Below are 27067 nucleotides of genomic sequence, written 5' to 3'. Positions count from 1 at the left end.
TAGTTGATAGCTGAATCTAAGAGATTGCATGTAGAGAGGATGAGTCAGTAAAACTTAAAAGAACTTATACATATATTATATATGTATGTAATGTATGTACTTATGACGCAAATCAAAAGTTGCCTCCCAATTGTCCCACGATCATTACACGAGGATCCTCTATCATGCATTCATGCGTATTCAACTTTTATTCAACTCTCTTCTAAGACATTATATATATATATATATATATATATATATATATATATATACATATATATATATATATATATATATATACATTGTAAAGGATTTAGCAATCTGAAATCTCCATACATAAATAGAAAAATACATATATAAAATATACAGATGAATAAATGTTTTCACGCTTTTCTAGAGTTTTGCATATTCAATGTTTATTAATTTTAGATCCACTTAAATTTTCCACTTTTATTTTTACAAACTAATAATATTTGTAAATGTATCATCAATTAAATTATATAAAATAAAAAAAAGAACAAGACTCGTCAAGAATTAAATTTTATTAATATATGTTAAATTTGAAAATATCCAGACTTCACTCGTTTTTGCACTTTTTTATTATATGATATTAATTTCAAGCGTTTTGGGGCTATGATATGTTTCATCATCATTGCAAACAAAAATTAGTTCAATTATTTATGAAAATAAGTTTTTTAAACATTATCTTGCATATATTGAATAAATACTCTATTGTGTATTATTATAACCACATTAAATTTTATTAATTTCAATTTGATTTAAATAGAACTCATACTTATGGCTAAAGTATTACCATTGCAATTCTAGCAATTCTAGATACAAAACTTATATTTTTATTTTGGTCTTTGTAATTTTTATATTATAACGAAAACTTTGAGTGTCCCTAAACAAAAGATATATTATAATATTAGTTTTATTCAGTAATAAAAAACAAAATTTTAAGTACTCTCTTGTTGAGAATTAGTTTCAGTATCAGACTCTATATAAATTAATTGTATTCGTGTAAAGTTGATTTTTGGAACTCAGTTCTTATGTTTATACATATAACACGATTAATTTTGAATTTTTTTATAATCTAGTATAACAAGATTTAACAAGAAATTTCTTTTAACAAGAATGTTTGAACAGTGTGTTATTTTACAAATTAAAATTGATTATAAAATTGACTCTGACATGAACTTGTCCTGCTGTTTTAATTTCAAGAATCACAGCTTGTATATCACTGAATATTTTTTTCAACTCGACAAATTTTATGTGAATACCTACTGTTTTCATAATAAAAAATGTAGGAAAATAAAAATATTATGTGTTTGTTTTAAAGTTTGATGGTCACCAAATAAAATTTATGGCTGGTTTAATCATATTGTTTTCACGAGGAACCGTAGTTGACCATTTATAAAAATTGAATGATCAGATGTTATTAAATTGTTTAGATAGAAAATTATATTTTTAACTTTCCTGGTTTTAGGGCAAGTAATTGCAATCGTCCAAAAATCAAAAATGAAAATTTTTGCATATCTTCACGTTTCAGAAGTTTCTGAACATTTCGGCATACCTCAGTGTGTGTGTGTTTATGCATACAATTTTTCGTCCACGTTTTGGGGAACACGCATTAACCGATTTGAAATATTCAAAAAGCATTCAATTCCTATTGATAAAGAGACGTGCTGATTAGTTTTTGTCAAAAGCAAGTCCAGCCGTTTCGGAGATACGGAGCAAAGTTTGCAGAAAATAAAAATCGAGTTTTTGAGAGAACGGAGCATCCGATTTGAATGATTCAAAAAACATGGAATTCGTAATGATGGGAAGAAGTTGTGATTAGTTTTTGGCAGATGTAGGTTCAGCCGTTTGGGAAATATGGAGCTGATTATGCAAACAATTGCAGTTTTTGAGAGAACGGAGCATCCGATTCGAATAATTCAAAAAACATCTAGTTTATAATGATAAGAAGACGTGGTGATTAGGTTTTGGCAGAGATAGGTCCAGCCGTTTTGGAGATACGGAGCTGAATATGCAAGAAATGGCATTGAGAGAACTAAGCATCCGATTTGAATACTAAAATTACGTTGCATATATAAAATAATTTGTAGAAAAATTTTATGTAACAAACAAACTACATAGGTATTAGAATCATGAATATCATAATTAAATAAATTTTAATTTTATAAAAAAAATCATTAAAATCCGAATGCGATGATGTTCATCTCTCTAATCCAAACCAACTGAGTAATAGTTGAAGAATATTTCTTTACCATTACAATATAATGATATGTCTATATGTGCATTATTTCTGTGCATTCGAAATATTTTCTTTCTTTATATTATACATCGAACATTGTATATTGTAATACATGGTGAATACTTGATAAACGGGCTAGGCGTATTTCCATTGTTGTCATATGTTTTATTGTTTTATGCACGTCCGTGGGCAGTCATACATGCTTATATTAAAGTTCCTTCTATGATTAATATTGCGGACGACACTGGTAATGGACACAGCAAAATCTAACGATTTGAACTCATAATTCAAAATTAAGGGATTCCATTACTCATACCTTGGTAATAAAATATGAACTATTCATATTTCTATCTGTATCTGGTTTTCAAATTTTCTATTACATTATCTATTTTTTACCGTTTAAATTTTATTATCATTACCATTAGCAAAAAGCGAATGCCGGAGAGCTTAATGCCATTGTGTTCCCGCGACTGCGTTTTTACCTTAGTTAATAACTCGTAAAATTTTACCGAGAAGACAATGAATCTCTCTTACAATCCATCATCTTAACATCCCATATACATTTAACATTTCTTTCCGCAAAACGCGTTTGTCTTTCTCTGCGACAACTTAATTTCTGATCGTGCCTACGCAATGCCATTTATTATGATATTACTATTCAGGGGAGACTTGGGTTTAGAGGAAATTATATATTAAATTGTATTTATATACACTTCCTAATATATTCTGGAAATAATTGAACTGGTGTTTGAAATTTCAAAATTACTATGACTAACAACTATATCTCATCTCATCGAAAAAGCTCTTTCGTTTATGATAGGAAATTGAAAATAAATATTTTTCCAGTGGCAGTTTTTGCCAGTGTAAAAAATTAAAATATTCGAGATGAAAATTAGAAGTTATTTGAAGAAAACTAAAAAATGTTCTAAATCCATATGATGCAAATTATGAAAATACTCAATTCCGCATTTCAATAATTAATTACTCAAAATTTCAATATACAAGTGTATGTAAAGGATTTTACTTCATTTTAGTACATTTTATCTAGTTTTTACTTATGTAAACAAATTATTATAGTATCCAGAAAAAAAATTTAGTATTATTCGAAAAAAAGTTAAGTTTAATATATTTCGAAAAAAGCAATTACAAATGATCAAAATACTAAAGTCCGCCTTTCAACTATGAATTATTCGATATTTCGATATGCAAGTGTATATAATAGTTTTTGTCAGATTTTTGTAAATTGCATCTAGTTTTCAATAATGTAATCAAATTATAATGACCGGAATAAAAATTAGAAGTTATTTGAAGAAAACAACAAAAATTTTTTAAATCAAAATACTAAAGTCCGCACTTTAACTAGAAATTATTCAAAATTTCAATATGCCAGTGTATATAACAGTTTTCACTATATTTTATTAAATTTCATCTAGTTTTCACTAGCGTAACCAAATTATAAGGTTCGAGAAAAAAATTAAAAGTTATTTGAAAAAAAAAACTCAAAAAATTAGCCAAATCAAAGTACCAAAGTATGCCTAATTTCAACTAGAAATTTTTCAAAGTTTTCATATCCAAGTCCATATAACAGTTTTCACTATATTTTAGTAAATTTTATCTAGTTTTTACTGATATAAACAAATTATAATGTCCAAATTGAAATTTAGAAGTTATTTGAAAAAAAAAACTAAAAAAATGTTCCTAATCAGAATACTAAAGTCAGCATTTCAACAACAAATTACTCAAAATTTCAATATGCAAGTGTATAAAACAGTATTCACTATATTTTAGTAAATTGTATCTAGTTTTCGGTAACAAAAAATATAATACCCGAAGAAAAAATTAAAAGTTATTTTAAAAAATGTAAAAAATGTTCTAAATCCATATAATGCACATTATCAAAATACTAAAGTCCGCATTTTAAGGATAAATTACTCAAAAATTCAATATGCAAGTGTATACAACATATATTTTAGTAAATTTTATCTAGTTTTTACTAATCAAAATTAAAATATTCTGAATGAAAATATATAGCTTTAAATTTAATTTCACCTTTACTCCTAGTACAAAATTTTATCCTATTATTAATCATAGGCATAATTTGCAAGACAATAAATTATTATTGACTTGCTAATTTATATTCAAAGCTTTTTAAAATATTGTGCAATGAGCTTAAAATTATAATATGTTGTCAAATATCGATTGCATAATTACAAATAGTCATTACAACAATGACAATAGCATTTGAAAATAGAAATATCTTAAGAGCAATATATATAGAAAATAAATTTTCATTGGATCGATTTCATGTATCGACTAAATTATTGTTCATGATGTGAGCAAATAAATTATGCAAGAATCTCTGCAAAAACAATACGAATAGATCTGATATTTATACAAAAGCCAACAATTCAAAAAAAAAGAGTTTCTTCGCAATCTAATAATCAGTTGTCTATATATTAAAACGTTGAATGTTGCGACATATTAGAGCAGAAATATAGATTGCTTACTAAAACAATTTATAGGTGGAGATCTAGAGGCAAAATAATAATAGACAGTTAGATAGTTTATCAGCTATTTTTTTATTTTGTGTTCTACTAAATGATTTTATTCATTTGAACTTAACATGAATCTCTAGTTGACATCATTTGTAGCTTTGAAGGATTCAAATTATCCTGAGACATTTGTGTTTATAATTTTTTTTAATTCTATTTCTTTCCCCCCAGCTCCTTGTCTATCCATTATATCTGCTCTTATTAAGTTTGTTGTTTTTGCTCCGAATTCGTTCCATAACGAATCGTTCAGTTTTCGTTAATGGTTTCTTGTGAAAAAAAAACTCTTTGCTCATATATAACTCTTTGCCCGGTGGATGAGCAAATGCTATTAAATACTCTACTTGAAATGGAGAGAAAAAACATTTTTTTCGACATAAATCTTGATTGACATTTTAGTTATTATGATATATGTTAATTACGAATGTCGGCTTGTGCGACTTTGGAGATTATGTGTCCATTAGATATAGATCAGATTATACATTAGATATAGATCTGATTATGTGAAATGTACGAGGGGATTTCAATTTGAATTTAATTAATAGGCGATTCCATATTTGTTCTGAACTTTCGAAAAATTGTGACAGAAATGACATTTCTGTAAAAAATATTCCAAGTCATTACTCCAAAATTTGATCATTACTGTCATAAGCAACCGCAAAACTATATGTAAGTGAAATTCTGCCTTAAGGCAAGTCTCTACAAATATAAACAATTCATAAATATCCGAAATGAAAATCTAAAGTTATTAGAAGATATGTGACAAATATTCTAGATACCTATGATGAATTTTTTGGAAATACTGAAGTCCGCATTTCAACTACAGATTATTCAAAATTTCAATACTCAAGTATATATAACAGTTTTCACTAGATTTTAGTGCATTTTATCTAGAGTTTATTAGTGCAAAAAAATTATGATATCCAAAAGGAAAATTAAAAGTTATTTGAACAAATATAAAAAAATGTTCTAAAGCCATATATTGAAAATGGGGAAATACTAAAATTTGGATTTCAACTACGAATTATTCAGAATTTCGATATTGAAGTATATATAACTGTCTTCACTAGATTTTAGTGCATCTTATCTTGTATCTAGAATAAATATTAAAAATTATTTGATAAAATGTAAAAAAGATGTTCTGGATCCTTATATAGTGAATTAAAGAAATACTAAAGTCCGCATTTCAAGTACGAATTATTCAGAATTTCAATATAAAAGTGTATATAACAGTTTTTACCAAATTTTAGTAAATTTTATCTAGGTTTTACTAATGTAAACAAATTATAATATCCAGAATAAAAATTAAAAATCATTTGAAGAAAAGTAAAAAATATTCTCTACCTAATCATTTGGGTTTGAAATTATTTTATAGCTCCAAAATCTTTTACAAAATAATTTTTAATTCATAACATAAATTCCAATGACGAATAAAAACCTTCAGTATTTTTTCCATTATAATAATATAACCGCACCTTAACACCTGATGAAAAAATCTCTGAAGATATCAATTTAACTTCTCGTCCAATGCCTATAAAAAATTATATAGTGTGTCGATACGATCTTTGGATCTATAAAATCTCAATTCGTTATTTTTTGTCTTATATTTGAATTTCATAAAGAATATAAGAAAAATCAAAATTTAATAACCTGATAAGCCAGTTGTAATAAACGCCGGTCATCGCCTGAGATCGAAAAAAATATGAAATAAAAACTCGAATTTTTATAAAATAATATAGAAATTTATAGTAATGTTCAGAATGTTTTAATAAGTCATTATTTTACTGACCATGTGTCATAACATTTGCTATAATAATTACAATTATCCACGACAACAAAATTAACTATTTAATAACACATTAAATAAATTCATCTCTAATTATAATAACAATTTCTTAATTGGTCGACATTTTTGAATAATTCCAATGATGTCTACTTGGATGACTGGCCTGGATGCTATTCCTTCTCAATTGCTTTGGAATTCTTTTCAAAATGCTGAATCATTCGAATAAAATACTCAAAATTGAAGTTTTGATGATCTGTAATATTAGTTGACATGTTCGAGATATTTTTCTATAATTACAGGTCATAGACTTGCCTTCTATAGTAATTAAATCCGTTCAGATAAAATATCTTCTGACATCTGGCCAGAAGAAAATCTGTGAGAATGGATTACTATGGGAGTAAATGTTGAGTAATTAAAATTTTGGTAATTAGGAGAATTGTATTGAAAGTTGAAAGTCGGAATTAGCTCGTGTAATAAGTATCTTTCCTTTAATATCTGATTAGTGGAAGATTTTTCTGTTTTTTTTTTCTTTGTCGACCTATTTTCAAATTTATGTATTTGCAATAATAATTTTTAGGTCTGGTTACATTCTTAAAGCCATGTTTAGATTTCTTTATATATATATATATATATATATATATATATATATATATATATATATATTTGTTGGAAAAAATAGATAAAATTATAGACTATAGACAAACTTTGCAAATAAATGCTTTAATATTTACATGTTTATACTTACATCATAATAATTGTTTTCCTTTTATATTATTTAATTTTTCTGGATATTAAACAATCTACAAAATGTTATAATTTAATTTTAACCTCCCATATAGTTATTTTTGTGTAACTGTATTTTTAAAAGTATTTTATATAAGTTGTTATAGCAATAAATTTGAATAATAACTACTATAATTTTTTACGATAATTAAAATTAAGTACAAATTAGAAGACATATTATTTTACCAAAATCTATAGATGTTAAATGTTAAAAATTTGCAAAAAGCTACCTTAAAAAATTGATAGAAAAGGCTACCTAGAAAATTAACTTTTTAAATTAGAATCTAAATTTTAAATTAAATAATGATTTTCAAACGATTCAACATAATTTTTAGCTCTAATTTTCTTGTCTTTCTGATATGTTAAAAATAAATATACGTAAATTTAAAAAGTTTTTTATAATTATAAAAAATTTCTCAGAACTCGACGTCAAAATGAAAAAAATAGAGAAAAATATGTCTCATGTATTTTGAAAATTTTGAGCTTTCAAGTGCAACCCAGAGCTTTGGTGAAATTATGGCCATTTTTTGGATACTGTGAAACTGGTTTGATTTATATACAGAGTGTCCCAGAACTCAACGTCAAAATTTAAAAAAAACTAAAAAATATCTCAAATAGTTTGAAAATTATGAGCTTTCAAGTGCAACCCAGAGTTTTGGTGATATTATGGCCATTTTTTGGTTACTCTGTAACTGGTTTAATTTATATACAGGGCGTCCCAGAACTCGACGTCAAAATGAAAAAAATTAAAAAAAATATCTCTAATAGTTTGAAAATATTGAGCTTTCAAGTGCAACCCAGAGCTTTGATGAAATTATGGCCATTTTTCAGTTACGGTTTCACTGGTTTAATTTATATACAGGGTGTCCCAGAACTCAACATCAAAATAATAAAAAAAATATATATATCTCAAATAGTTTGAAAATTATGAGCTTTTAAGTGCAACCCAGAGCTTTGGTCTAAACTGTGACTATTTTTCGGGTATTGTGGTCAATTTTTATTATTTTTGTTCATTTTAACTTTCGAACCATAACTTTGATTAACATTTGTTAAAACACATTTAAAAATAATGATGCATTTGCCTCAAGTTTTCTCGAATTTTTGAATAAATTTAAATTTCTAAAAGTGGCCGAGTTTGAGAGACCGTCCTTTAAAAAAAATACACTAAGGTATATTGGCAAATTTCATCAAAACTCTACAAATTTGATCAATGTTGTAAAATAGTAAAATACTTGATGGTTACATAATAAAAAATTTGAGAAAGAAAAACAGAAAATGGCAAAAAATTTGCATTGTGCAAATTGTGCATTTTGCTCACTCAGTTCAGATGTTTGTTGTACGCAATTTTTTTCGACTAATAAATATTATTAATTTATATAAACAAAATTAAGTCAAAATTAAGTCTAATAACTTCAATAAAGTCACCAAAGCCATAATATTCTATACCAATTTAAATAATAATAATAAATTCATCGTACACTTCGCAATCTCAATAATATATATATTATATATAGAGGATATATCCTCCTCTATCGATTATGATTTTCTTTCTAAATACGTCCCAGATATTCTTATTATAATGTCGCAATTATTATGAAACACACGTTTAAGAAGTAAAATGTGTATTTATTCTGTAATAAAATTATTCATTGCGGTTCACGAAAGCAACACTTCGGAATTATATGGAAACAAAACACTTGGATATTTGAAACAGATATGGCACCGAGATTCCAAATAGGTTTGTAAACGACTCTATAATTGAGGCCAGAGTTCTGGAACTGGCCATAAAATTTTATATAGAGGAAACAGGAGGTAAATGACTCAGTTTTTATTAAAAAATTATGTCCTGGCTCTGGTAAAATTTGTATTGAAATACTTAATTTGAAAATATCAAGTTAAAACCATGAACTACCTATCCACGCTTTTTTTTAAACACTTTTCACTCAATAGTGAAACTATCAAGTTGAAGCCATGAATAAATTAAATAATTTTGTAATTTTTGATATTTTTGTGATTAATATTTAATTAATTTTATTATAGTTGATATTTTCTGTCTTATTTCTAATACATTTATTATAGAACTATTTTGTGATAAAATAAATTAAGATCCACGATTTTTTAAACATTTTTACTCAATTCAAAAATGATATCAAGTTAAAACCATCGACGTTTTTCTTGTTCGTCATAAGATTTTTCTCAATTTTATTAATTTTGCAATAATTCATGTTTTTGTAATTAATATTTTGTTAAGTTTGTCAAAATTGATATTTTCTGTCTTATTTTTAAATATTTATTATACAACTATTTACGATGAAATAAGTTAGGGTAACCATGTTTTTTAAATAAATGCACTTAATTTGAAAATATTCACGTTTTTCTCTTATTCACATTGAAAAAATCTATTTTAATAATTTTTACAATAATTGTCATTTTTGAAATTAAGATTTTAATAATTTTGTTATAATTAATATTTTCTGCCTTATTTTTAATACATTTATTATAAAATTATTTCTCATCAAAATAAATTAAAGTTCAAAATATTCTAGTAATTATACCCTCAAAATATTGGGAATTGTCTAATACATTTTGGATTATCTGAAGAAGTCATAAATTATTTGAAAATGTTGTAGATTGCTTTAAAATATTGTGAATTATCTGAAAATTTTGTTAATTTTGTAATTTGTTGAAAATGTCGCCTTAAAATGTCGTGAATTTTCTGATAATGTTGTAAATTGCCTAAAAATGATGTGAATTTTGTGATACTATTGTAAAGTGCCTAAAAATGTAGTGAATATTTTGATAATGTTGTAAAGTGCCTAAAAATGTCGTGAATTTTCTGATAATGTTGTAAATTACCTAAAAATATTATAGGTTATTTAAAAAAATTGTAAGTTGCCCAAAAATGTGGCTGATTGTCTGATAATATTGTTTTTTGCCTAAGAGTAATGTAATTGTCCTTAATGTTGGAGATTAACTCTCCCAATGTTGTAAATTGCCTGAATATATTTTAAATTACCTGAAAATTCTGTAAATTGCTTGATAATATTGTAAATTGTCTGAAAATGTTCTAGATTTCCTGAAAATTTTATGAATTGTTAGAAAATATTTAAAAATGTTGTATTTTGTTAAAATTTGTTATGAATGACAAGAAACTTTTAAAGATGTCTGGAAATGTGGTAAATTGTCTCAAAAAGTTGTAGATTGTCTTGAAATGTCTTAGATTATCTGATAGTGTTATAAATTTCCCAAAATTATTGTTAAATATCTAAAAATGATACAGATTTATCTGCAACAGATCAAGTTTATTTTAAAATAATAAATTAATCTAAAATTAATATATTTTATATGTAAATGATGACACATATCGTGTGTCGAAACGTGTGATTAATAAAGAATTTTTTTTAACTTTCATTTTCATGCAAGGGCTGCTAATTGTTTTCAAATGTGTGTTTTATCCCCCCGGTCTCCTCTAAAAAACCCATTACGTGAATATATTCCGATTGTGCGCACTACTACCTTTTATGTAAGTTCCATATTGTAACAAACGTCTATGTCTGTATATAATATAAATAATAATTCAGGCGAACTGGCAATTTAACAATTTAGTAAAACGATGACAATTGAATAAAAGTCTTCGTTTACGCCTTGAATATTTATTAGATAATTAGCTTAATTTAATCATTAACCACGTGTTGGGCTAATTAGAAATTATCGTCGCGAATGATAATAAAATTAAAATAAATTCTGACATCAGGAATAAATGATTATTGAGATATGCTAGTTGCATTAGTATTTTTATATGATAAAATATTAGGTTGTTTCCATTATTTTTTTTTTATTTTTTTTTCAGCTGACTATTCAAGATTTCTAATGAAATACTCCTCCTACACGGAATGTGGAATGGTCCAGTGCCGTGCAGAAGGTTCCAGGGACCATTTCCACTGTCGGCACAGTGACGTCTGTGCTTCTTTGCCTTTATCAAAAAAAGAGCAAATCACCAGACATCTCAAGTGGCACCAGAAACGTTCCGATAGCCTCAGTCACGGATTCCTCAGGTTTTCCTCAACCGACGACTGTTCTACGCAATTTCCCGAGTGCACGCACAATAGAAAGCAAACGCACTATCATTGTTTGCAGCAAAATTGCGATAAGGTGTATATCAGCACTTCGGATGTGCAGATGCACTCGAATTATCACAGGAAGGATTCGGCGATTATCCAAGAAGGGTAAGAATTAATTGTATAAAATTATTAACATTAGACCAAACTTTGGGAAGAAAATTCGCGCTTAGCTTCGGACAGAAACTCCTGTTATGACATGAACTTTTTTAAATTTAAATTGTACATATTTAATTTAATGGGAGATCAAAAGGGTCTAAATTATTAAAAAAATATTCCGAAAGATATATACAACAAAAAAATAATAAGAGAGTTATATAACACAGTCGAAATTTAAAAGTGCCTCTTCATTGCTTTGACTACTCATTTTATTTAATAAAGGGTGCACGAAAGCTTTTACAGGACCTTACTAAATTTTATTTAATTTTAAACTAATTATAATTTAAACTAATTTATATGGTTAAAGTAAAAATTAGAAGTTATTTGAAAAAAAATGTAAAAAATATTTTATATCCATATATTGAAAATGATCAGAATACTGAAGTCCGCATTTTAATTACAAATTATGCAAAATTTTAATATGCAAGTGTATATAGTTGTTATAACTGTTTTTACGTAATTTTAGTAAACTTTATCTAGTTTTCACTAATGTACTCAAATTATAAAAGAACGAAAAAAAAGTTATTTTAAAAAAAGGAAAAAAAATGTGCTGAATTCATATAATGCAAATTATCAAAATACTAAAGTCTACATTTCAACTACGAATTATTCAAAATTTCAATATGCAAGTATATACAACTGTTTTCACTAGATTTTAGTACATTTTATCTAGTTTTTACTAATATCAACAAAACATAATGTCCAGAGTAAAAAATTAAAAATATTTGCAGTAACGTAAAAAATGTTATAAATCCACACAATGCAAATCATACAAAATACTAAAGTCCGCATTTTAACCACGAATGATTTAAAATTTTAGTATCCAAGTATATTTAACAATTTTCACAAAAATATAGTATATTTTACGTAGTTTTTACTAATGTAAAAAATTAAAATGTCTAGAATAAAAAATCAAAGACATTTGAAGAAAACTACAAAATGTTCTAAAACTATATATATCAAATTATCGAAATACCAAAGTTCGCATTTCAACTACGTGTTATTCAAAATTTTAGTATTCAAGTGTATGTAGCAGTTTTTACTGGATTTTAGTTATTAACATTCAAAAAAGTGAAAATGCCCAAGCAATTCTACAGACGGGTATTTTCACCCACCCCGCTTATAATGTTAATACAAATTTCGTTTATTTTTCAGATTTCAGAGGTTTCGTGCAACTGAAGAATGCAATGCTGAATATTGCATATTTTATCGTCAGCGAACCACACATTTCCATTGCCGAAGGAGTAATTGTCAATATACTTTTAAAAATAAAGCAGACATGGGTAAGTATCCTCTAAACATTCGTACAAGGTTTCATACAAAATAGGTTTATAAAATGTGTATCTATTTTTATCTAGAAAAACATAAGACTTACCACATAAAAGACGAGCAGCTCAACAGGGACGGTTTCAAAAAATTCCTAAAGACTGAAGAATGCAATTACAAAGATTGCAAATTTTCGCGTAACTGTAACCACATCCATTGCATTCGCGAAAATTGTAATTACGTACTGCACTCCAGCGGACAATTATTTTCGCACAAAAGGAAACATGAACGAAAAGATCAAGAATTGAGTTATAGAAGGACACATATATCAGACGTGGACATCCCTGCAGAATTGTTCTCTCCTGCCATGATGTATGGGCAAAGACCAAATCAGGGTTTGGGCAAAGTAGTGTTGTCTACTGGTACTGAAATATCGGTGATGCCTACGGATTTGAGTATGAATTCTAGGTCTGTAGAAAATTCTGCAAATCCTTTGCCGGATATTAGTATACGCGCATGTGCAGTTTCACCCAACCAAAGCAGCCCTGAAGAAAGCATCGCTGCAAACATCATCAAAAAGACGGAAAATGTATCCAATAATGCTCCGAGTGAAACTTTCAACACATTTCTGCAAAGATACATCACAGATAGATGTACCAGTAACGACATGCCTTCACCACCAACCCAAAACCAAAATCAAACCAACAATTTAATTGATTGTTACTTCAGCAGACAAGTCAAACACGTTCATTGTCTGGTTCCTGAATGCCCTGCTCAGAGATTTCAACAGATCATTCCCAAAACCTTCGAAGATATTATCAAACACTTCAAATACCATTTTGATATCGAGGATTCTGAGTTGGAAACGAGTGGCAATGAAGTGAATAATTTTAGGAATCACAAAATTGAAGAACAAAGAACTAATGTTGAAATGGGGAATTTGAACCATGATGGTGCTGATCAGAATTCTTGCAGCATCGGAGAATTTTTCAATAGGAAACGGGGAAGGCCGCCGAAGAACCGATTTTTTGAGGTGTATAATACGGTAAGCAAAACAATATTATAGACTTATTGTTTATTTTGAAAGTTTAATCTCTTTTAATAAGCAGTTTTAAATACACTAATCTGAGTTCTGTAATTTGGCAAATTATTAGGTACGTGTATATCCCCTGAATTTTTTTTACATATTTTCATTAAAACCAAAGCGCCTTCATTGGTCACGTGTTTGATTTTTAAGAATTTTTAGACCATCGATATTGATTCTTGATTTTTTTATATTTGTTTTTTTTTTTAATTTATATTTATTTTTTTGGAATATAAATATACGTAATGTTTTACTAAACCCCCTCTCCCCTTTGTGATATTTCATGTTTTTTCATCAAACTCATCTCCATTGATCACGTGATCGATTTTTAAGGATTTTTGGCATATCCTCCCTCTTGTTGATTTTTGCATTTGTTTTAAATTTATATAGAATATAAATACTTGTGGTATCTTATCCACTAGACCCACTTCCCTTTTGTGATATTTCAGGATTTTTGTATCAGATTTCTACACTTTTTTCAAGGGTCACGTGACCAATGAAAGCTCAATAATAAATTGGCCACGGATTTTTTTTTAGATTTTTTGACCAATTTTTTAAAATGAAAATTCATATATCCCTAAATTTTCACCCCCTCACTACAAACCGAAATTTTGCAAAATTAATTATGAGAATTGCGTCATTTTTGATTCGGCTTTTTGACAGCTAATGCTTTTCAAAGAATTTCAATTAAGATGTTTTGAAATTATAAAAAAGTTTAATTTTTACATAAAAAAACAATGTAATTTAAAAAAAAAACACTTATTTTAAATATCTTGTGTCAATTTTCTTTATTTTATTTGACTATGCATCAAGTTGTTGTGAAAATTTGGGAAATTATTAGGTTTATGTACGAAAAGATTTTTGCACATTTTCCTTAAAACTATGTAATGAGAATTGGCCTGAATTTTCTTTAATTTTTTGACTATTTTATTTTACTTTTTCTCCTCTCACCACAAATCCATAATTTATAAAAATCATTATATATCATATAAAATACTTTTATATATTTTCAAAAAAAACAATCAATCAAAAATTGAAAGTGCTGAGAGTTGGCCACCCCTAGCCTTTTTTAATTTTTGGGCCATTTTATTTTACTTCATAATGAGTGCCTAAAAAACACGTACAACCCTAAATTTTCTGAATTTATAAAAAAGATTAAATTTTATGTAAAAGACAATTTCATTTGATCAAGTATAAATACAACTTCTATTACATTTACATAATTTATGAGCACTTTTTTTTAACAAAAATTACCATTGCAAACAAATTTTGTCTGTAACTTTGTCAGAACATTCCTTCATCAAGGTTAGAAAAACTATTGATATAATCTTTCTTTTATAAATTTGTCTTTTAAATTTATTTTACATTTTATTTACAGTTTTTTATTGTTTGGGTAAAAGCTCATATAATCCTTTTTACCCCACCCACACTTAAGCTTTTATAGAGGTTATATAGAAAAAACCTGTTGAATCTAACTTAAATTTAACAATACGTCTTATAAAACGTTTAAATACCGTAGACTTAAAAATTTTATTAAGGTCTACTAAACTAAACAATAGTGCTCACGACCCACAAAACTAACAACGAAAGAAAATACTTTTGTTATGGATTTTCAAACATTGACGTTTATGTTCTGACACCAACGTTGTAAGAAACAAGGTGATGCCTGGTTGTACATCTTTTGCCCTCTACTTGCAAATAATATTGTTAAAAAATTGTTATGTTTTTAATTTATGTAGAATATAAATACAGGTAATGTGTAACAAGATAGATCCCCTTCACCATTGTAATATTTTGTGTTTTTTTTTGTCACCTAAAAAATTGGCCACCCCTAAGATTCTTTTTTAGTTTTTGGACTAATTTTAGTTAAGCATAATTAAAAAATACATATAACCTTAAGTTTTCATCCCCTTACTACAAACTTTACTTGTTTTTGGAGATCGCTGATGGATCTTAGTACCCACGGATTTAAACAAATTTCCTTTACCATGTGTCTATTACCCTTCTAGGCTCTGAATTCTCCGCAAGGATATTTCACTTCGTTCAAATTGGAGCAAAACAATTCGAACGTCGTTCGTCCCGAACGCAAATTTGATCCGAATGAGAAGCAACAATCGCCGCCACAAAATCTAACAGAATGCAATTTAAATGAAGCGAATAACGAAGAAGATGAAGCATATCGCGTATCAGGTGAGCAAAAATCAAAAACAGTGATTTATATGACGTAGTATATAGTGTTTATGACAACCGTCAGACGTTGCTTATTTTACGAGCTCTATTCAGAAACAGAGGTCTCAAACCTAAAAGGTAGAAAGATGGAAATTAGTTGGAAGTTGCATTTTGCCTTTGGGCAAGTTGCATGGTAATAGTCAATCAACTTAAGGGGCATACCTAGTGTGACAACCTAAAAAAAAAACATTTTTGGGAATTAAAAAAAAATTAGTGAATCCATCTATTTAAAATTTTGAGGGTATATTTATACATGTTTTGAGTTGCGTTTGGCCTTAAGGCAAGTTGCACGATAATAGACAATCAACTTAAACAATAAGAGTTGAGATTCGGCTAGTTAGGCAAAATGTTCAACGTTCGTGTTTATTTTGAAATTGAAATTTTTGCTCTTACTAAAAAAATAATCAGTACGGATTCCAATCAATGTGTTTTAAACACACTTATAGTATCTGTAATTGTATAAAAAAATTAAATTGTTTAACACAATTCATTTCGTCGTCTATTTCGTGTTTTAAAAATGTTCTTGATTTATTTAAGTATAAACTTCGGCATAGATTCTGATCAGAATCGCTTAAGCGCCCTTCTACATTTTGATTAATTTTTAAAATTCAATCGCTTATTGTAGGACTATAATATTTTAGTATGTTATTTTAGGCTACGAAATATATTATCGTGCAAAGTTTCGTCAAAATCGTTAAACAGCACGATCTTCCAACCAATAAATTTTAAACCAATATCTTTTATTACCAGTTTTTGAATTTTTCAAATAAAATTTTTTTACGTAAACGTGGCCAGAACTTTTTTGCTGATTTTTTTAAATTATTTCAGCCGTGTTTTAGAAACCGTCATCGTAACGCAAATTTTGACTCACGTCAAAAAAGCTCATTTTTTAAACTTTGATTAATTTTTTATTTTTAAACTTTGATTAATTTTCAAAATTAAACAACTTGTTATGGAGAGCCGTAATATTTTAGAATGTTCTTTAGGACGATGATCTCTAATATCCTATAAAGTTTTCGTTCAAAATCGTCAAAAAAATTCAGAAATGAATTACCAAGAAACGACGCTACCAATCTTGCCAAAAAATGTTCAGCACGACTATCAAGCAATATTTTTGCATAAATTTTGAATAAAATATGACAAAAATGTTACACTTTTTTACTAATTCTAGAGTAACGGTTTGACGAATCGTTGCAAAAAACTGTCAAATTCTAGTCCTTATCGAGTTACATAAATTGGCTTTTTTTGGAATCTGTTCAGCCGTTTTAGAGAAAAATTTGACGAAAATTCAAGTTCACGTCCAAAAAACGTTTGCTCATTTTGTCAAACTTTAACGATTTTTTAATTAATAAGAAACGACTTAACGTATCTGTAAAATTTTAGTATGTTTTTTAAGAATAAATTTCCATCATCGTAAAAAGTTTTATCAAAATTGTCAAAAAAAAATCAAGAATTAATTACAAATAAACTATCCGGCTAATTTTTACCATAAACTGATTAGCACGATTCTCAACTAATATCTATCCAACAGTTTTTAAATTTTTAAAATCGAATCAAAATTTTTGCCTAAAACGTGGACGAACATTTTGGCTCTTTTTTCATAATTATAAAAAAATTTGCTTGGCAGATCGTTGCGCAAAATTGATAAAAAATAATCCTAATCGAGTTACATCGAAGGGCTTTTAATTTTTTTGAAAACATCGTCGAAAGATCAAAAATTGGCTCATATACACACAAATATACATAAACACACACATACAATCTAACATTTTTCAAGTTTGGCCTCTTTCAAATCAGAATGACTTGAAACGTCGAGAAAATACAAAATTAGCAAAGCGTTTGACAAAAAATGACCAAATATTACATGAAGACCAAATATTACATTACGTGAATTCCATTTTAACTAAATTATATAAAAAATTCAAAAAGAAACTCCAAAAATTTAACATGAGGAAAGTTAAGTTTCAAAATTACCACGTATCATAGAGTCCAAAAATCCTTAAAAATCGATCACATGATTAACGGATAACTCCAAAACGATTTGCGAAAACATATACTTTTTCTTCGGAAAGTTTAAAAAAATTGCAAATATATTAGAGTCATTTAATATTTTATACGTACTTCAATTCAGATAAATTTAACTCACTTGTTTCATTTTAAAACCAACTTAACTAAAGGACTTGACACTTTTTTAACAAAGTTTTTTTTATTTTTATTATTTTTATGACTAACTCTATACTTATAGCATTATCTATCATAAATTTTTCATTCGGTATGATAATCAAAATTAATTGAGTGTAAAGTAAAATTTTAGTCATTTGTTTATGAAATACTATATTTATAAACAAAATATTTCTGAAGTGACTAATTGTAATCTTAGGTTGTAAGCCGGAGTCCAATCACACGAAACACATCATACGGTTCTAATTTGCAATCGGAATTAATTCTCATTTGCTTATGCATTTGATAATAATTACTAATATTTCTGTTTCTTAGAATACTGTCGAGAACGGTAATATTATTTATTCACGCTACAATTCCAATTTCATGGCTGAATCATTCAATCAGCTATTTATCGTTGCTAAGCTTAATGGGCGCGCACGGTAGCCCATTAAAGTGATCATTTTATGGAGCTATTATTACCATTCGGAGATGCTACAGGATTGTATTCATAAATGCATAAACTCGTCATTATTGTATTTTCATACAGCACTTTTTATTGTTGCAGTCGTACGCTCGTCGGGAATTTTCTATCCGCAAAAATCCGAGAACAAAAATGCACCATCGGACGATGGCAACGGTAAGGACTTCCTCTCGCACCGCACGAGCAATTTGTATCGTGTAACTATTCAAGAATCATTTGCTATAATAAGTAATTTAGATTTATTCGTTACAGATCTTTGCAGATCATGTTGCAAATTGAAGAAGAAAATACATTTTCATTGCGAAATATGCAACCAAGCGTTTACCGACAAAGGGAAATTGCAACTGCACGAGTTGCGCCATAAAAACATGACGGTGGAAACGACTCCTGAGAGGAAAATCAGTCATCCTTTACTAGATTTGTTAAAACCGAATGAAATCAAGGATGAGGTGTTGGATATGTCGCCTAAGCGAATGTCGCCTTCGCATCCGATTTTGAGTGCTAATTTGACTAATAACACAGCCGAACCTGAAGATCTTTCGAAGAAAGTCGAGTCGGCAACAGTGCCTTCATCTTCGTCAGAACCTGACGTGGAAAACTCTGCCTTAGATCCAAACGTGGTTAATTTTCTACACTTCCAAAGACTTCAACTATTCTTCCAAAACTACTACCAACAACTTATGGGCCAACAAATGCTAATGCACCCAAATCAACCCTTACCAGAAATGCCTTCAGGAATACCTTACCCAACAGATCCTGCACTGCACAACGCCCTTCTCGATATGAAGAATGCCAAAAGACCCTTGGTCGAATCCGAAGGCCAAGATTTACTACAAAATTTTAAGAAAATTAAACTAGAAAAAATGTACGATAATAGAAACGATTTAGGCAAACCTTTGAATGGAATTGATCAACCAATAATTAACCCAGCGCTGATGGAATACCCACCAAATTTTCCAATGTTACCCAATTTTTTAAAACAAGAACTACCTCCAATGCCTGTACGGATGCCTTGCTCTACAAAACAAAATAGGATATTTAAGGACGAACCTGTACCTAAGGGTTATCTAAAATTCAAATTCAACGAAGATTGCAATTTTATGAACTGCGGGTACAGAAATCATCAGAGCCACTTCCACTGCATCAGGTAAAAACAAACAAATTTTTATAAATATTAGGTTGTCAAATATCTCCCTTCCGCTTTTTTGCTCTTGGTTTATAATACAAAAAGGCGGAAGGAAGATATTTGACAACCTATATGTCTTGTATCTAATTATTTATTATCTTGTATCTAATTATTTATTATTTTTCCTAGGAATGACTGTTGCTACAGTTTTTGTGATAAAACCAGATTTGTTCAACATTCAGCCAGGCACGAACGTTTGGACAAACTGATGGGCGGAGATTTCAAACAATTTAGAGCAAATATGAGCTGCGATTATCAAGATTGCGAATACAATAAGAACATAGGTAAGACTTGATTATTAAAATTACACTTAAAAAAATATTATGTATGTATTATATGGTAAATTTTTGCTGTATCGCTTGTGCCAGATTCAATAATCGTATTCCGAACAAGTCATGTTTTATTTTGCAACATCTTCTTACTTTCACAAATTGTACGGTGTGTATAGCACAAATAGGTACTTCATTTCACACTCGCTAATAAATTAGAATAACTTGAATTTTGGTTGTGCAATTGAATCGATTAATTCGCCATTGTTTATTATTTAACATATGATCATAAAAAATTCATGGTAGGGCTTAAAGATCCACGGGTGAAAAAGTCTGTCACTATTATCTCAAAAATAAGTGAAAAAATGAAATTTTTAATTATGCTATTTTAAAGTAGAGGGCAAAAAATGTATAATCATCCATTGCCTTAAATCAATCGATTTTGTCATAACAAGATAAACGGCTACATAGTCAATTTTTATCAACAGTATTTTGTTCGTTGTTAGTTTTTTTAGCTTTGAGCAGTGTTATTTAATTTATGACACTTGTACATAATTTTTAAGTAACGTTTTTACATTGTTCTTTAAGGTGTATTATTATTTTTATGTTAGATTCAGTAGTTTTTTTTTAAACTATTTTTATATAGAGTAGGGCAGGCCTAAGGGGCCAATTTGAATTTGAGCAATAACAAAAATATTTGTCGATTTTTACTACTGTCAAAAAATCTCTGTCATATTCAGACTTATTTATATTTGAAATAAAATTTTTAAATATAAGAAAAATAAAACTTCTGCCTGAAAAACATATTTTATGGGCACATTTTTTACAAAGATCTTCGTATGGAAATTCGTCAGAATAATTTATCATTAGAGTTGTAAAAATATTTAATTTAATCTATTTTTTGTGAACTTGTCTTTTTAAACTTATTTTACTATGTTATCTATATATCAGTAAAGTTCAAGTGAAAGTTCAGGTGGTCCTTTTTCCTCAACTACTTCTAGATTTATATAGAAAATGTTATATAAAATATGTTGAATCTAACTTAAAAATAACATTACACCTTATGAAACAATTGTAACGTATACTTAAAAATTTTAATCGGGTATTGTAAATTAAACAACACTGCTCAAAACATAAAAAACAAATAACAAAAAAAAAATCCTTTACAAAAATGATACGGTAGTCGTTTATTTTGTGTCATATGAAAAAAAAGTTGAATATGATCCAAAAATAACAATACATCTTATAAAACAATTAAATAACGTATACATAAAATTTTTGTCAGGTATCGTAAACTAAATAACAGTGCTCAAAACGAAAAAAAAACTGACTAAATACTTTTGCTACGAAATTGACAATGTGGCTTGATATCCAAGTCGTCCGATTTCCAAGATTTACTACAAAATTTTAAGAAAATTAAACTAGAAAAAATGTATGATAATAGAAACGATTTAGGCAAACGATTTAAGGCGATGTCTAATTGCACATCTCTTGCCCTCTACTTTAAAATAACAGTGCTCAAAACGAAAAAAACCAACTAATACTTTCCATACAAAATTGATAATATTTGCGCGCATCTTTTGATATCTAGGTTGTCCGATTTAAAGCGTTGGCTGGTTATACATCTCTTGCCCTATACTTTCAAATAGTATTGTCGAAAAATGCCGTAATTAGGGGACGACCGTTATTGCCCTACTGTATAAAAAGTTGGTAAAAAACTGCTGAATCTAACTTAAAAATAACAATAAACCTTATAGAACAATAACTTGAAAATTGAAATTAAGTATCATAAACTAAATAACAGTGCTCAAAACAAAAAAAATTAACTATAACTTTTGTTACTAAATTAGCAATATGGCTTGATAACCAAGTCGTCCGAATTAAGGCGATGTCTGATCTTTCTTGCCCTCTACTTTAAAATAGTATCATCAAAAAAATGTCACAATTTATTTTTTTTACACAATTGTGGTTGATTTTTCTAAGCCCCGCTCTACTCTATGATCTTATATTTTGGTGTTGCAACTTCAAACATTATATTTCCATTTTCGAGATACAAAAATATAAATTTACAATTTACAACTGCCGGCAATTATTGATACACATTTAGATATCCCATTCGCAACTGCGAGCACTAACCTCATTTCGATTAATCGACGTGCAAGATCTCAATCTTAAAATTATTATCAAACAACAGAGAATACTATTGCAATAATGATTGATTATTAAATTTATTCCAAAACAGGGCCGAACAATAAATCATCACATTTCCACTGTCTGAGTTGCACATTTGTTTGCTCCGATACAAATAAAGTTGTGGCTCATAGACGTCAACATAGTAAGATGAACCAAATAAAAAGTGCAGGATTCGAAAAATTCACACCAGGAATGGATTGTACACGAGGTGCAGGTGGAAATGATAATTCTGATGGATCTCCCAATGAAGGTTCGACCAGGGCCGAATCGGGCAGTTGCGTCCACAATATGAAACAAACACATTACCATTGTCTGGTGTGCAATTATGCAGTTTTGGGCCTGGCGCAGATGTCTGCACACAAATTCAGGCACATGGACTGACCTAAATGGTGCAAAAACTTTGTAAAGACTTCAGTGAAAGTGAAGATTGTGTTTTAATATTTTTTATAACTTTTTATACCTGAAGTGATCAACGCCACTTCATTTTTTTAAGACTTTTTGACCAATAAGCTTGAGTGATAGTCAATGGACCTATAAATAAAAATCTGTAAGTGATAAATTAAGTGTAGCTATAAATCTTTTTATTACCGTACTATTACTATCATATTATAGTCAAAATATTATGTGAACTGTGAATTACACATAGCTCATCGTGTGTCTTTAATAGGATTTGTATATTTACCATTTAATAACGCAATTACAAATACTACAAAGAATCGATTTAACATAACGATCATGTGTTAAAGGCCATAATTATACTGTGACATATATAGAAATATTATATACATATAATGAGACTCATTTGAATGCCACTATTGTGCTACGGAACTACGGAACGTGTTGAAATTTTAACCTCGGGACATTTTCTAAAGTGTTGCTCATGGTAGAAGATAGGAATTTTGAGATTTTTGAGTAAACGACGATTTAATATTAACATAAAAGTAATGCTTTTTGAGATATTAAAAATATTTTGAAGACGCTTCAGTCGTAAGCTGTTGGTAATTTTCATGTGGCTTATGCAAAACAAAAATTCTATTTTTTTTGCATCTGTTCGAAAACTGTCTCAATTTCATTGTACTTTAAAATGAATTTTTATTAATAATTTTAAAATTTATTCTAAAATATTGCTCATGGTAAAAGATAGGAATTTTGAGATTTTGGAGTAAACTACGATTTACTTACATGCTTAAATAATATCAACGTAAAAGTATTGCTTTTTGAGATATTAAAAATATTTTGAAAAAAAACTCAGTCGCAAGCTATTGGTAATTTTAATCTGACTCATTCCTAAAAAAATATGGTAAAGGATTTTTTTGCATAAAAACTGTATCAATTTTATTGATTTTTAGAAATGAAAGTTTTAATAATAATTTTAAAATACTTTTAAAAAGACTTGGTTGCAAGCAGTTGGTAATTTTGATAGGACTTATTTTGATAACAAATTTTATGCGATTTTTTTTAAATAACAATTTAATAGAAATATTTTTTTTCTCAATTTATGAATTTAACTAATTTCTAACTAATTTTGTTTTGGCGATATTCAAATTTTTTTTAGCAACAAAATATTTTTTTACATTTGAGATGAAATACAGTTTGCTGTTTGTAATTTTCTTTTCAAAATCATTTTTATTTTAATCTTCTATTTTTATCAATCAAGTTGAACACGATGATAATTGTCCAGAAATTAATACTGCACCTCATTTTCGAATTTATAACATATAAAATATTTTTTATAAAATTACTACCATATAATTATTGCATTCTCAAATATTTTAACTTATTTTCAAAATATTTTTTTTTGGTCGATTTTCTTTTCGCATCGGCATAAAACTTTCTATATTCATAAATTGAGCTTTTAACTTGGTACTTTATTTCCAAAATATTTTTTACTATTTTATTTAAATTGGCACTAAAAGATTCACAATTCATATATTTAGTAAATTATAAGACAGACTAATCTCCTTTTAGTGAACTTCAACATTTTTTTTTATTAGTTACTTGAAATTATGAATAAATATTTTTTTATATTTGGAATGAATAAATTTAACAAATTTGTAAACATTTCATAACTCGTTAATGCAATCTCCAATCTTTTTATGATGTTATAAAAAAAATCATATTTTGAAGAACATTTTATATTTTTCGAATTTGAGACCTTTGAGACATTTAAAAAAAATTTAAATTTTTGTTCATTATTATTTTAATATGATTTTTACTTTTTTCACAGATATATGGTGACAGCATTTAAAAATAATTACGTAAATTATATATTTAAAAGAAAAAAATGAAAAACAGCATAATTTTGTAAAACTTATTTTTAAAGGCTACAGTTTTACGATAGATCGTTAATAGAACTTAAATTTAAAAAAAAATATTAAAAAAAAAATAATACAACATTTTTAATATGAGGTAAAATATTTTTTTAAATTTTTTTATAACTTTTTAACTGATGATCAAATATAAATAGAAGAAATCAAAAAAACTCTTTAACAAGCACCCATAGATATTATAAAGAAAAACTAAATTATATTCTTAAAAAAATCAGTGGACTTCCATACGTTTCTAGTCTCAATTTGACTCTTCCTCAGTGGAAAAAACGTAATATGAAATTTATAAAATAAACAATGAAAAATTCTGATATAGTACGAAAAATTAGTACATACATAAATAATGCATATCATTAAAAAATCATCTGATATCTGGATGGGTGTCTGTTGAAAAGCTCTTTTGTTTATATATATATATATATATATATATATATATTATATTTCAATTGAATGTCAAAATTACCATACTCGCCTCGCGCGTTGAAACGATCTGATTATAATTATCAGATTTTTTCCAAAATATTTCCCACATATTACCTGATTTACAAATCGCTAATTCATACTCTGACATATCAATTTCGAATGAAAATTACACGTACTCGAGTTCCAATTCCTTTCCGACGTATGTAAATTTAATGTAACTTATATGCATTCTAGAAACATTCTGTTTCAGAATCAATTACATTAAATTATCCGACATTTCAACACGTTTCGTCTTTAAGCACGTTTTAGTCAAAAAATTCATATATTAAAATCATAGACTATATCATAGATTATTTTAGAACTGAACAAATATTACAGTTATTATATTATATGCATAAATGTAACTTTAGATAGAGTTTAGAGGACAAAAATCATTTTATGACAGAGAAATTGAATCTATTTTTATTATATATGAAATTTTTACATTTTTATATACGAAATGTATTAAAATTGGTATCGACAAAATTAATATATTATATATTTTAAAAATAAAAAATACTTTTAAATATGAACTGTTGTTTTTATTTTTTTCAGAAGGTGGACGATGACTCACTAATATATTTCAGGAACCATTTTTTTTGTTTCATTATATTTTTTCTTTAATCTAGATTTTAATAGAAATAACGTTAGAAAAAATTTTCAAAAATATGACAAAAAATTGAGATAGAGAACATTAATAGAATGATTTTTTTCAGAAATTTTTGATAACATTTTAGATGTTTGTATTGGTAGTTTTTTGGTCAAGGTTATTTGGTTTTTATTGGTCAAGGCTTTATCTTTATTATTATAAAGCAGTTGTAATAAATTTCTATGAATATATTTATATTTTTTGTTTCCTTAAATAGCAAGCAAAATACAGTACTGCAAAAAGAACAAAATATATTTTAAAATTGCATTAAAAATAATTTAATTTAATTAATTGATTATTAATTTAATCTAGATATTATTAAAAATATATTTGTTTAAAAAAATTAATTTAATTTATTGAAATATGAAATAATGTTAGGAATGATTTTTGAATAAAAAACGACAAAAAATGAGGTAGAGAACCTTAATGAAATGATTTATTTTTCAGAAATTTTTGATAACATTTTAGATGTTTTTATTGGTAAAAATTCAAATCTCTAACTTTATTATTATAAAACAGTTGTAATAAATTCATATAAATAAAAATATACATATTTTTTACTTCCATAATTAGCAATTAAAATTCAGTATTGTAAAAAGAACAAAAAATATTTTAAAATAACATAAAAAAATAATTTAAATTTTACTGAAGAGAAAGAAGTCTATAGTTTTATTCAGAATATTCAAAATATTTTCTTTCAAATTCAATATAATTTCATTATTTACTAATTTAGAATAATTACATTTATTTCGAATGATTTTGCTTTTTGTTTTGCATTTATATTTACCTATAATTTAATTTTTAATTTAATTATTTAAATCTTTTAAACCTTGAGAATATTTCATATACAAACACTTATAATTATTTAAATATTTATAATCATTTTATTTTTATCATTTAAACTTATATGTTCTCAATTAAAATAATCTAAAAATTACAATTTTTTAATAAAATAGTTGACAAAATTTTATTCAATATTTTACAAATAATTATATCTTTTCTGAGAAATTTTTCTTCTATTTGAAATTTATTCGTAATTTTGATAAATAATATTTTAATTTATAATTAAAACCTTAAAATTCATTTATATATAAATACTTAAAATAGTTTGAATTATTTTAGTA

The 27067-nt window shown here is 27.1% G+C and overlaps 1 protein-coding gene across 1 annotated transcript in view; it reads left to right on the top strand.

Moving 5' to 3' along the window:
• The window catches only part of LOC113373362 (zinc finger protein castor homolog 1-like), a 36372-nt gene extending 13486 nt beyond the window's left edge, over positions 1-22886 (top strand). The window contains exons 3-9 of the mRNA XM_026613668.1: positions 11208-11583; positions 12790-12917; positions 12993-13945; positions 15994-16174; positions 19110-20004; positions 20173-20327; positions 22555-22886. Of these exons, the coding sequence (XP_026469453.1) occupies positions 11208-11583; positions 12790-12917; positions 12993-13945; positions 15994-16174; positions 19110-20004; positions 20173-20327; positions 22555-22886 (3020 nt within the window). The remainder of the gene's footprint in view (positions 1-11207; positions 11584-12789; positions 12918-12992; positions 13946-15993; positions 16175-19109; positions 20005-20172; positions 20328-22554) is intronic.
• Positions 22887-27067: the final 4181 nt, after the last annotated feature.

Source organism: Ctenocephalides felis, unplaced genomic scaffold (genome assembly GCF_003426905.1).
Source record: "Ctenocephalides felis isolate EL2017-DRISC unplaced genomic scaffold, ASM342690v1 CF-g0.4_SCAFFOLD_01604, whole genome shotgun sequence".
NCBI lineage: Eukaryota > Metazoa > Arthropoda > Insecta > Siphonaptera > Pulicidae > Ctenocephalides > Ctenocephalides felis.
The sequence above is the reverse complement of the archived record's forward strand: the minus strand, read 5'-3'. Positions and strand labels throughout refer to the sequence as shown.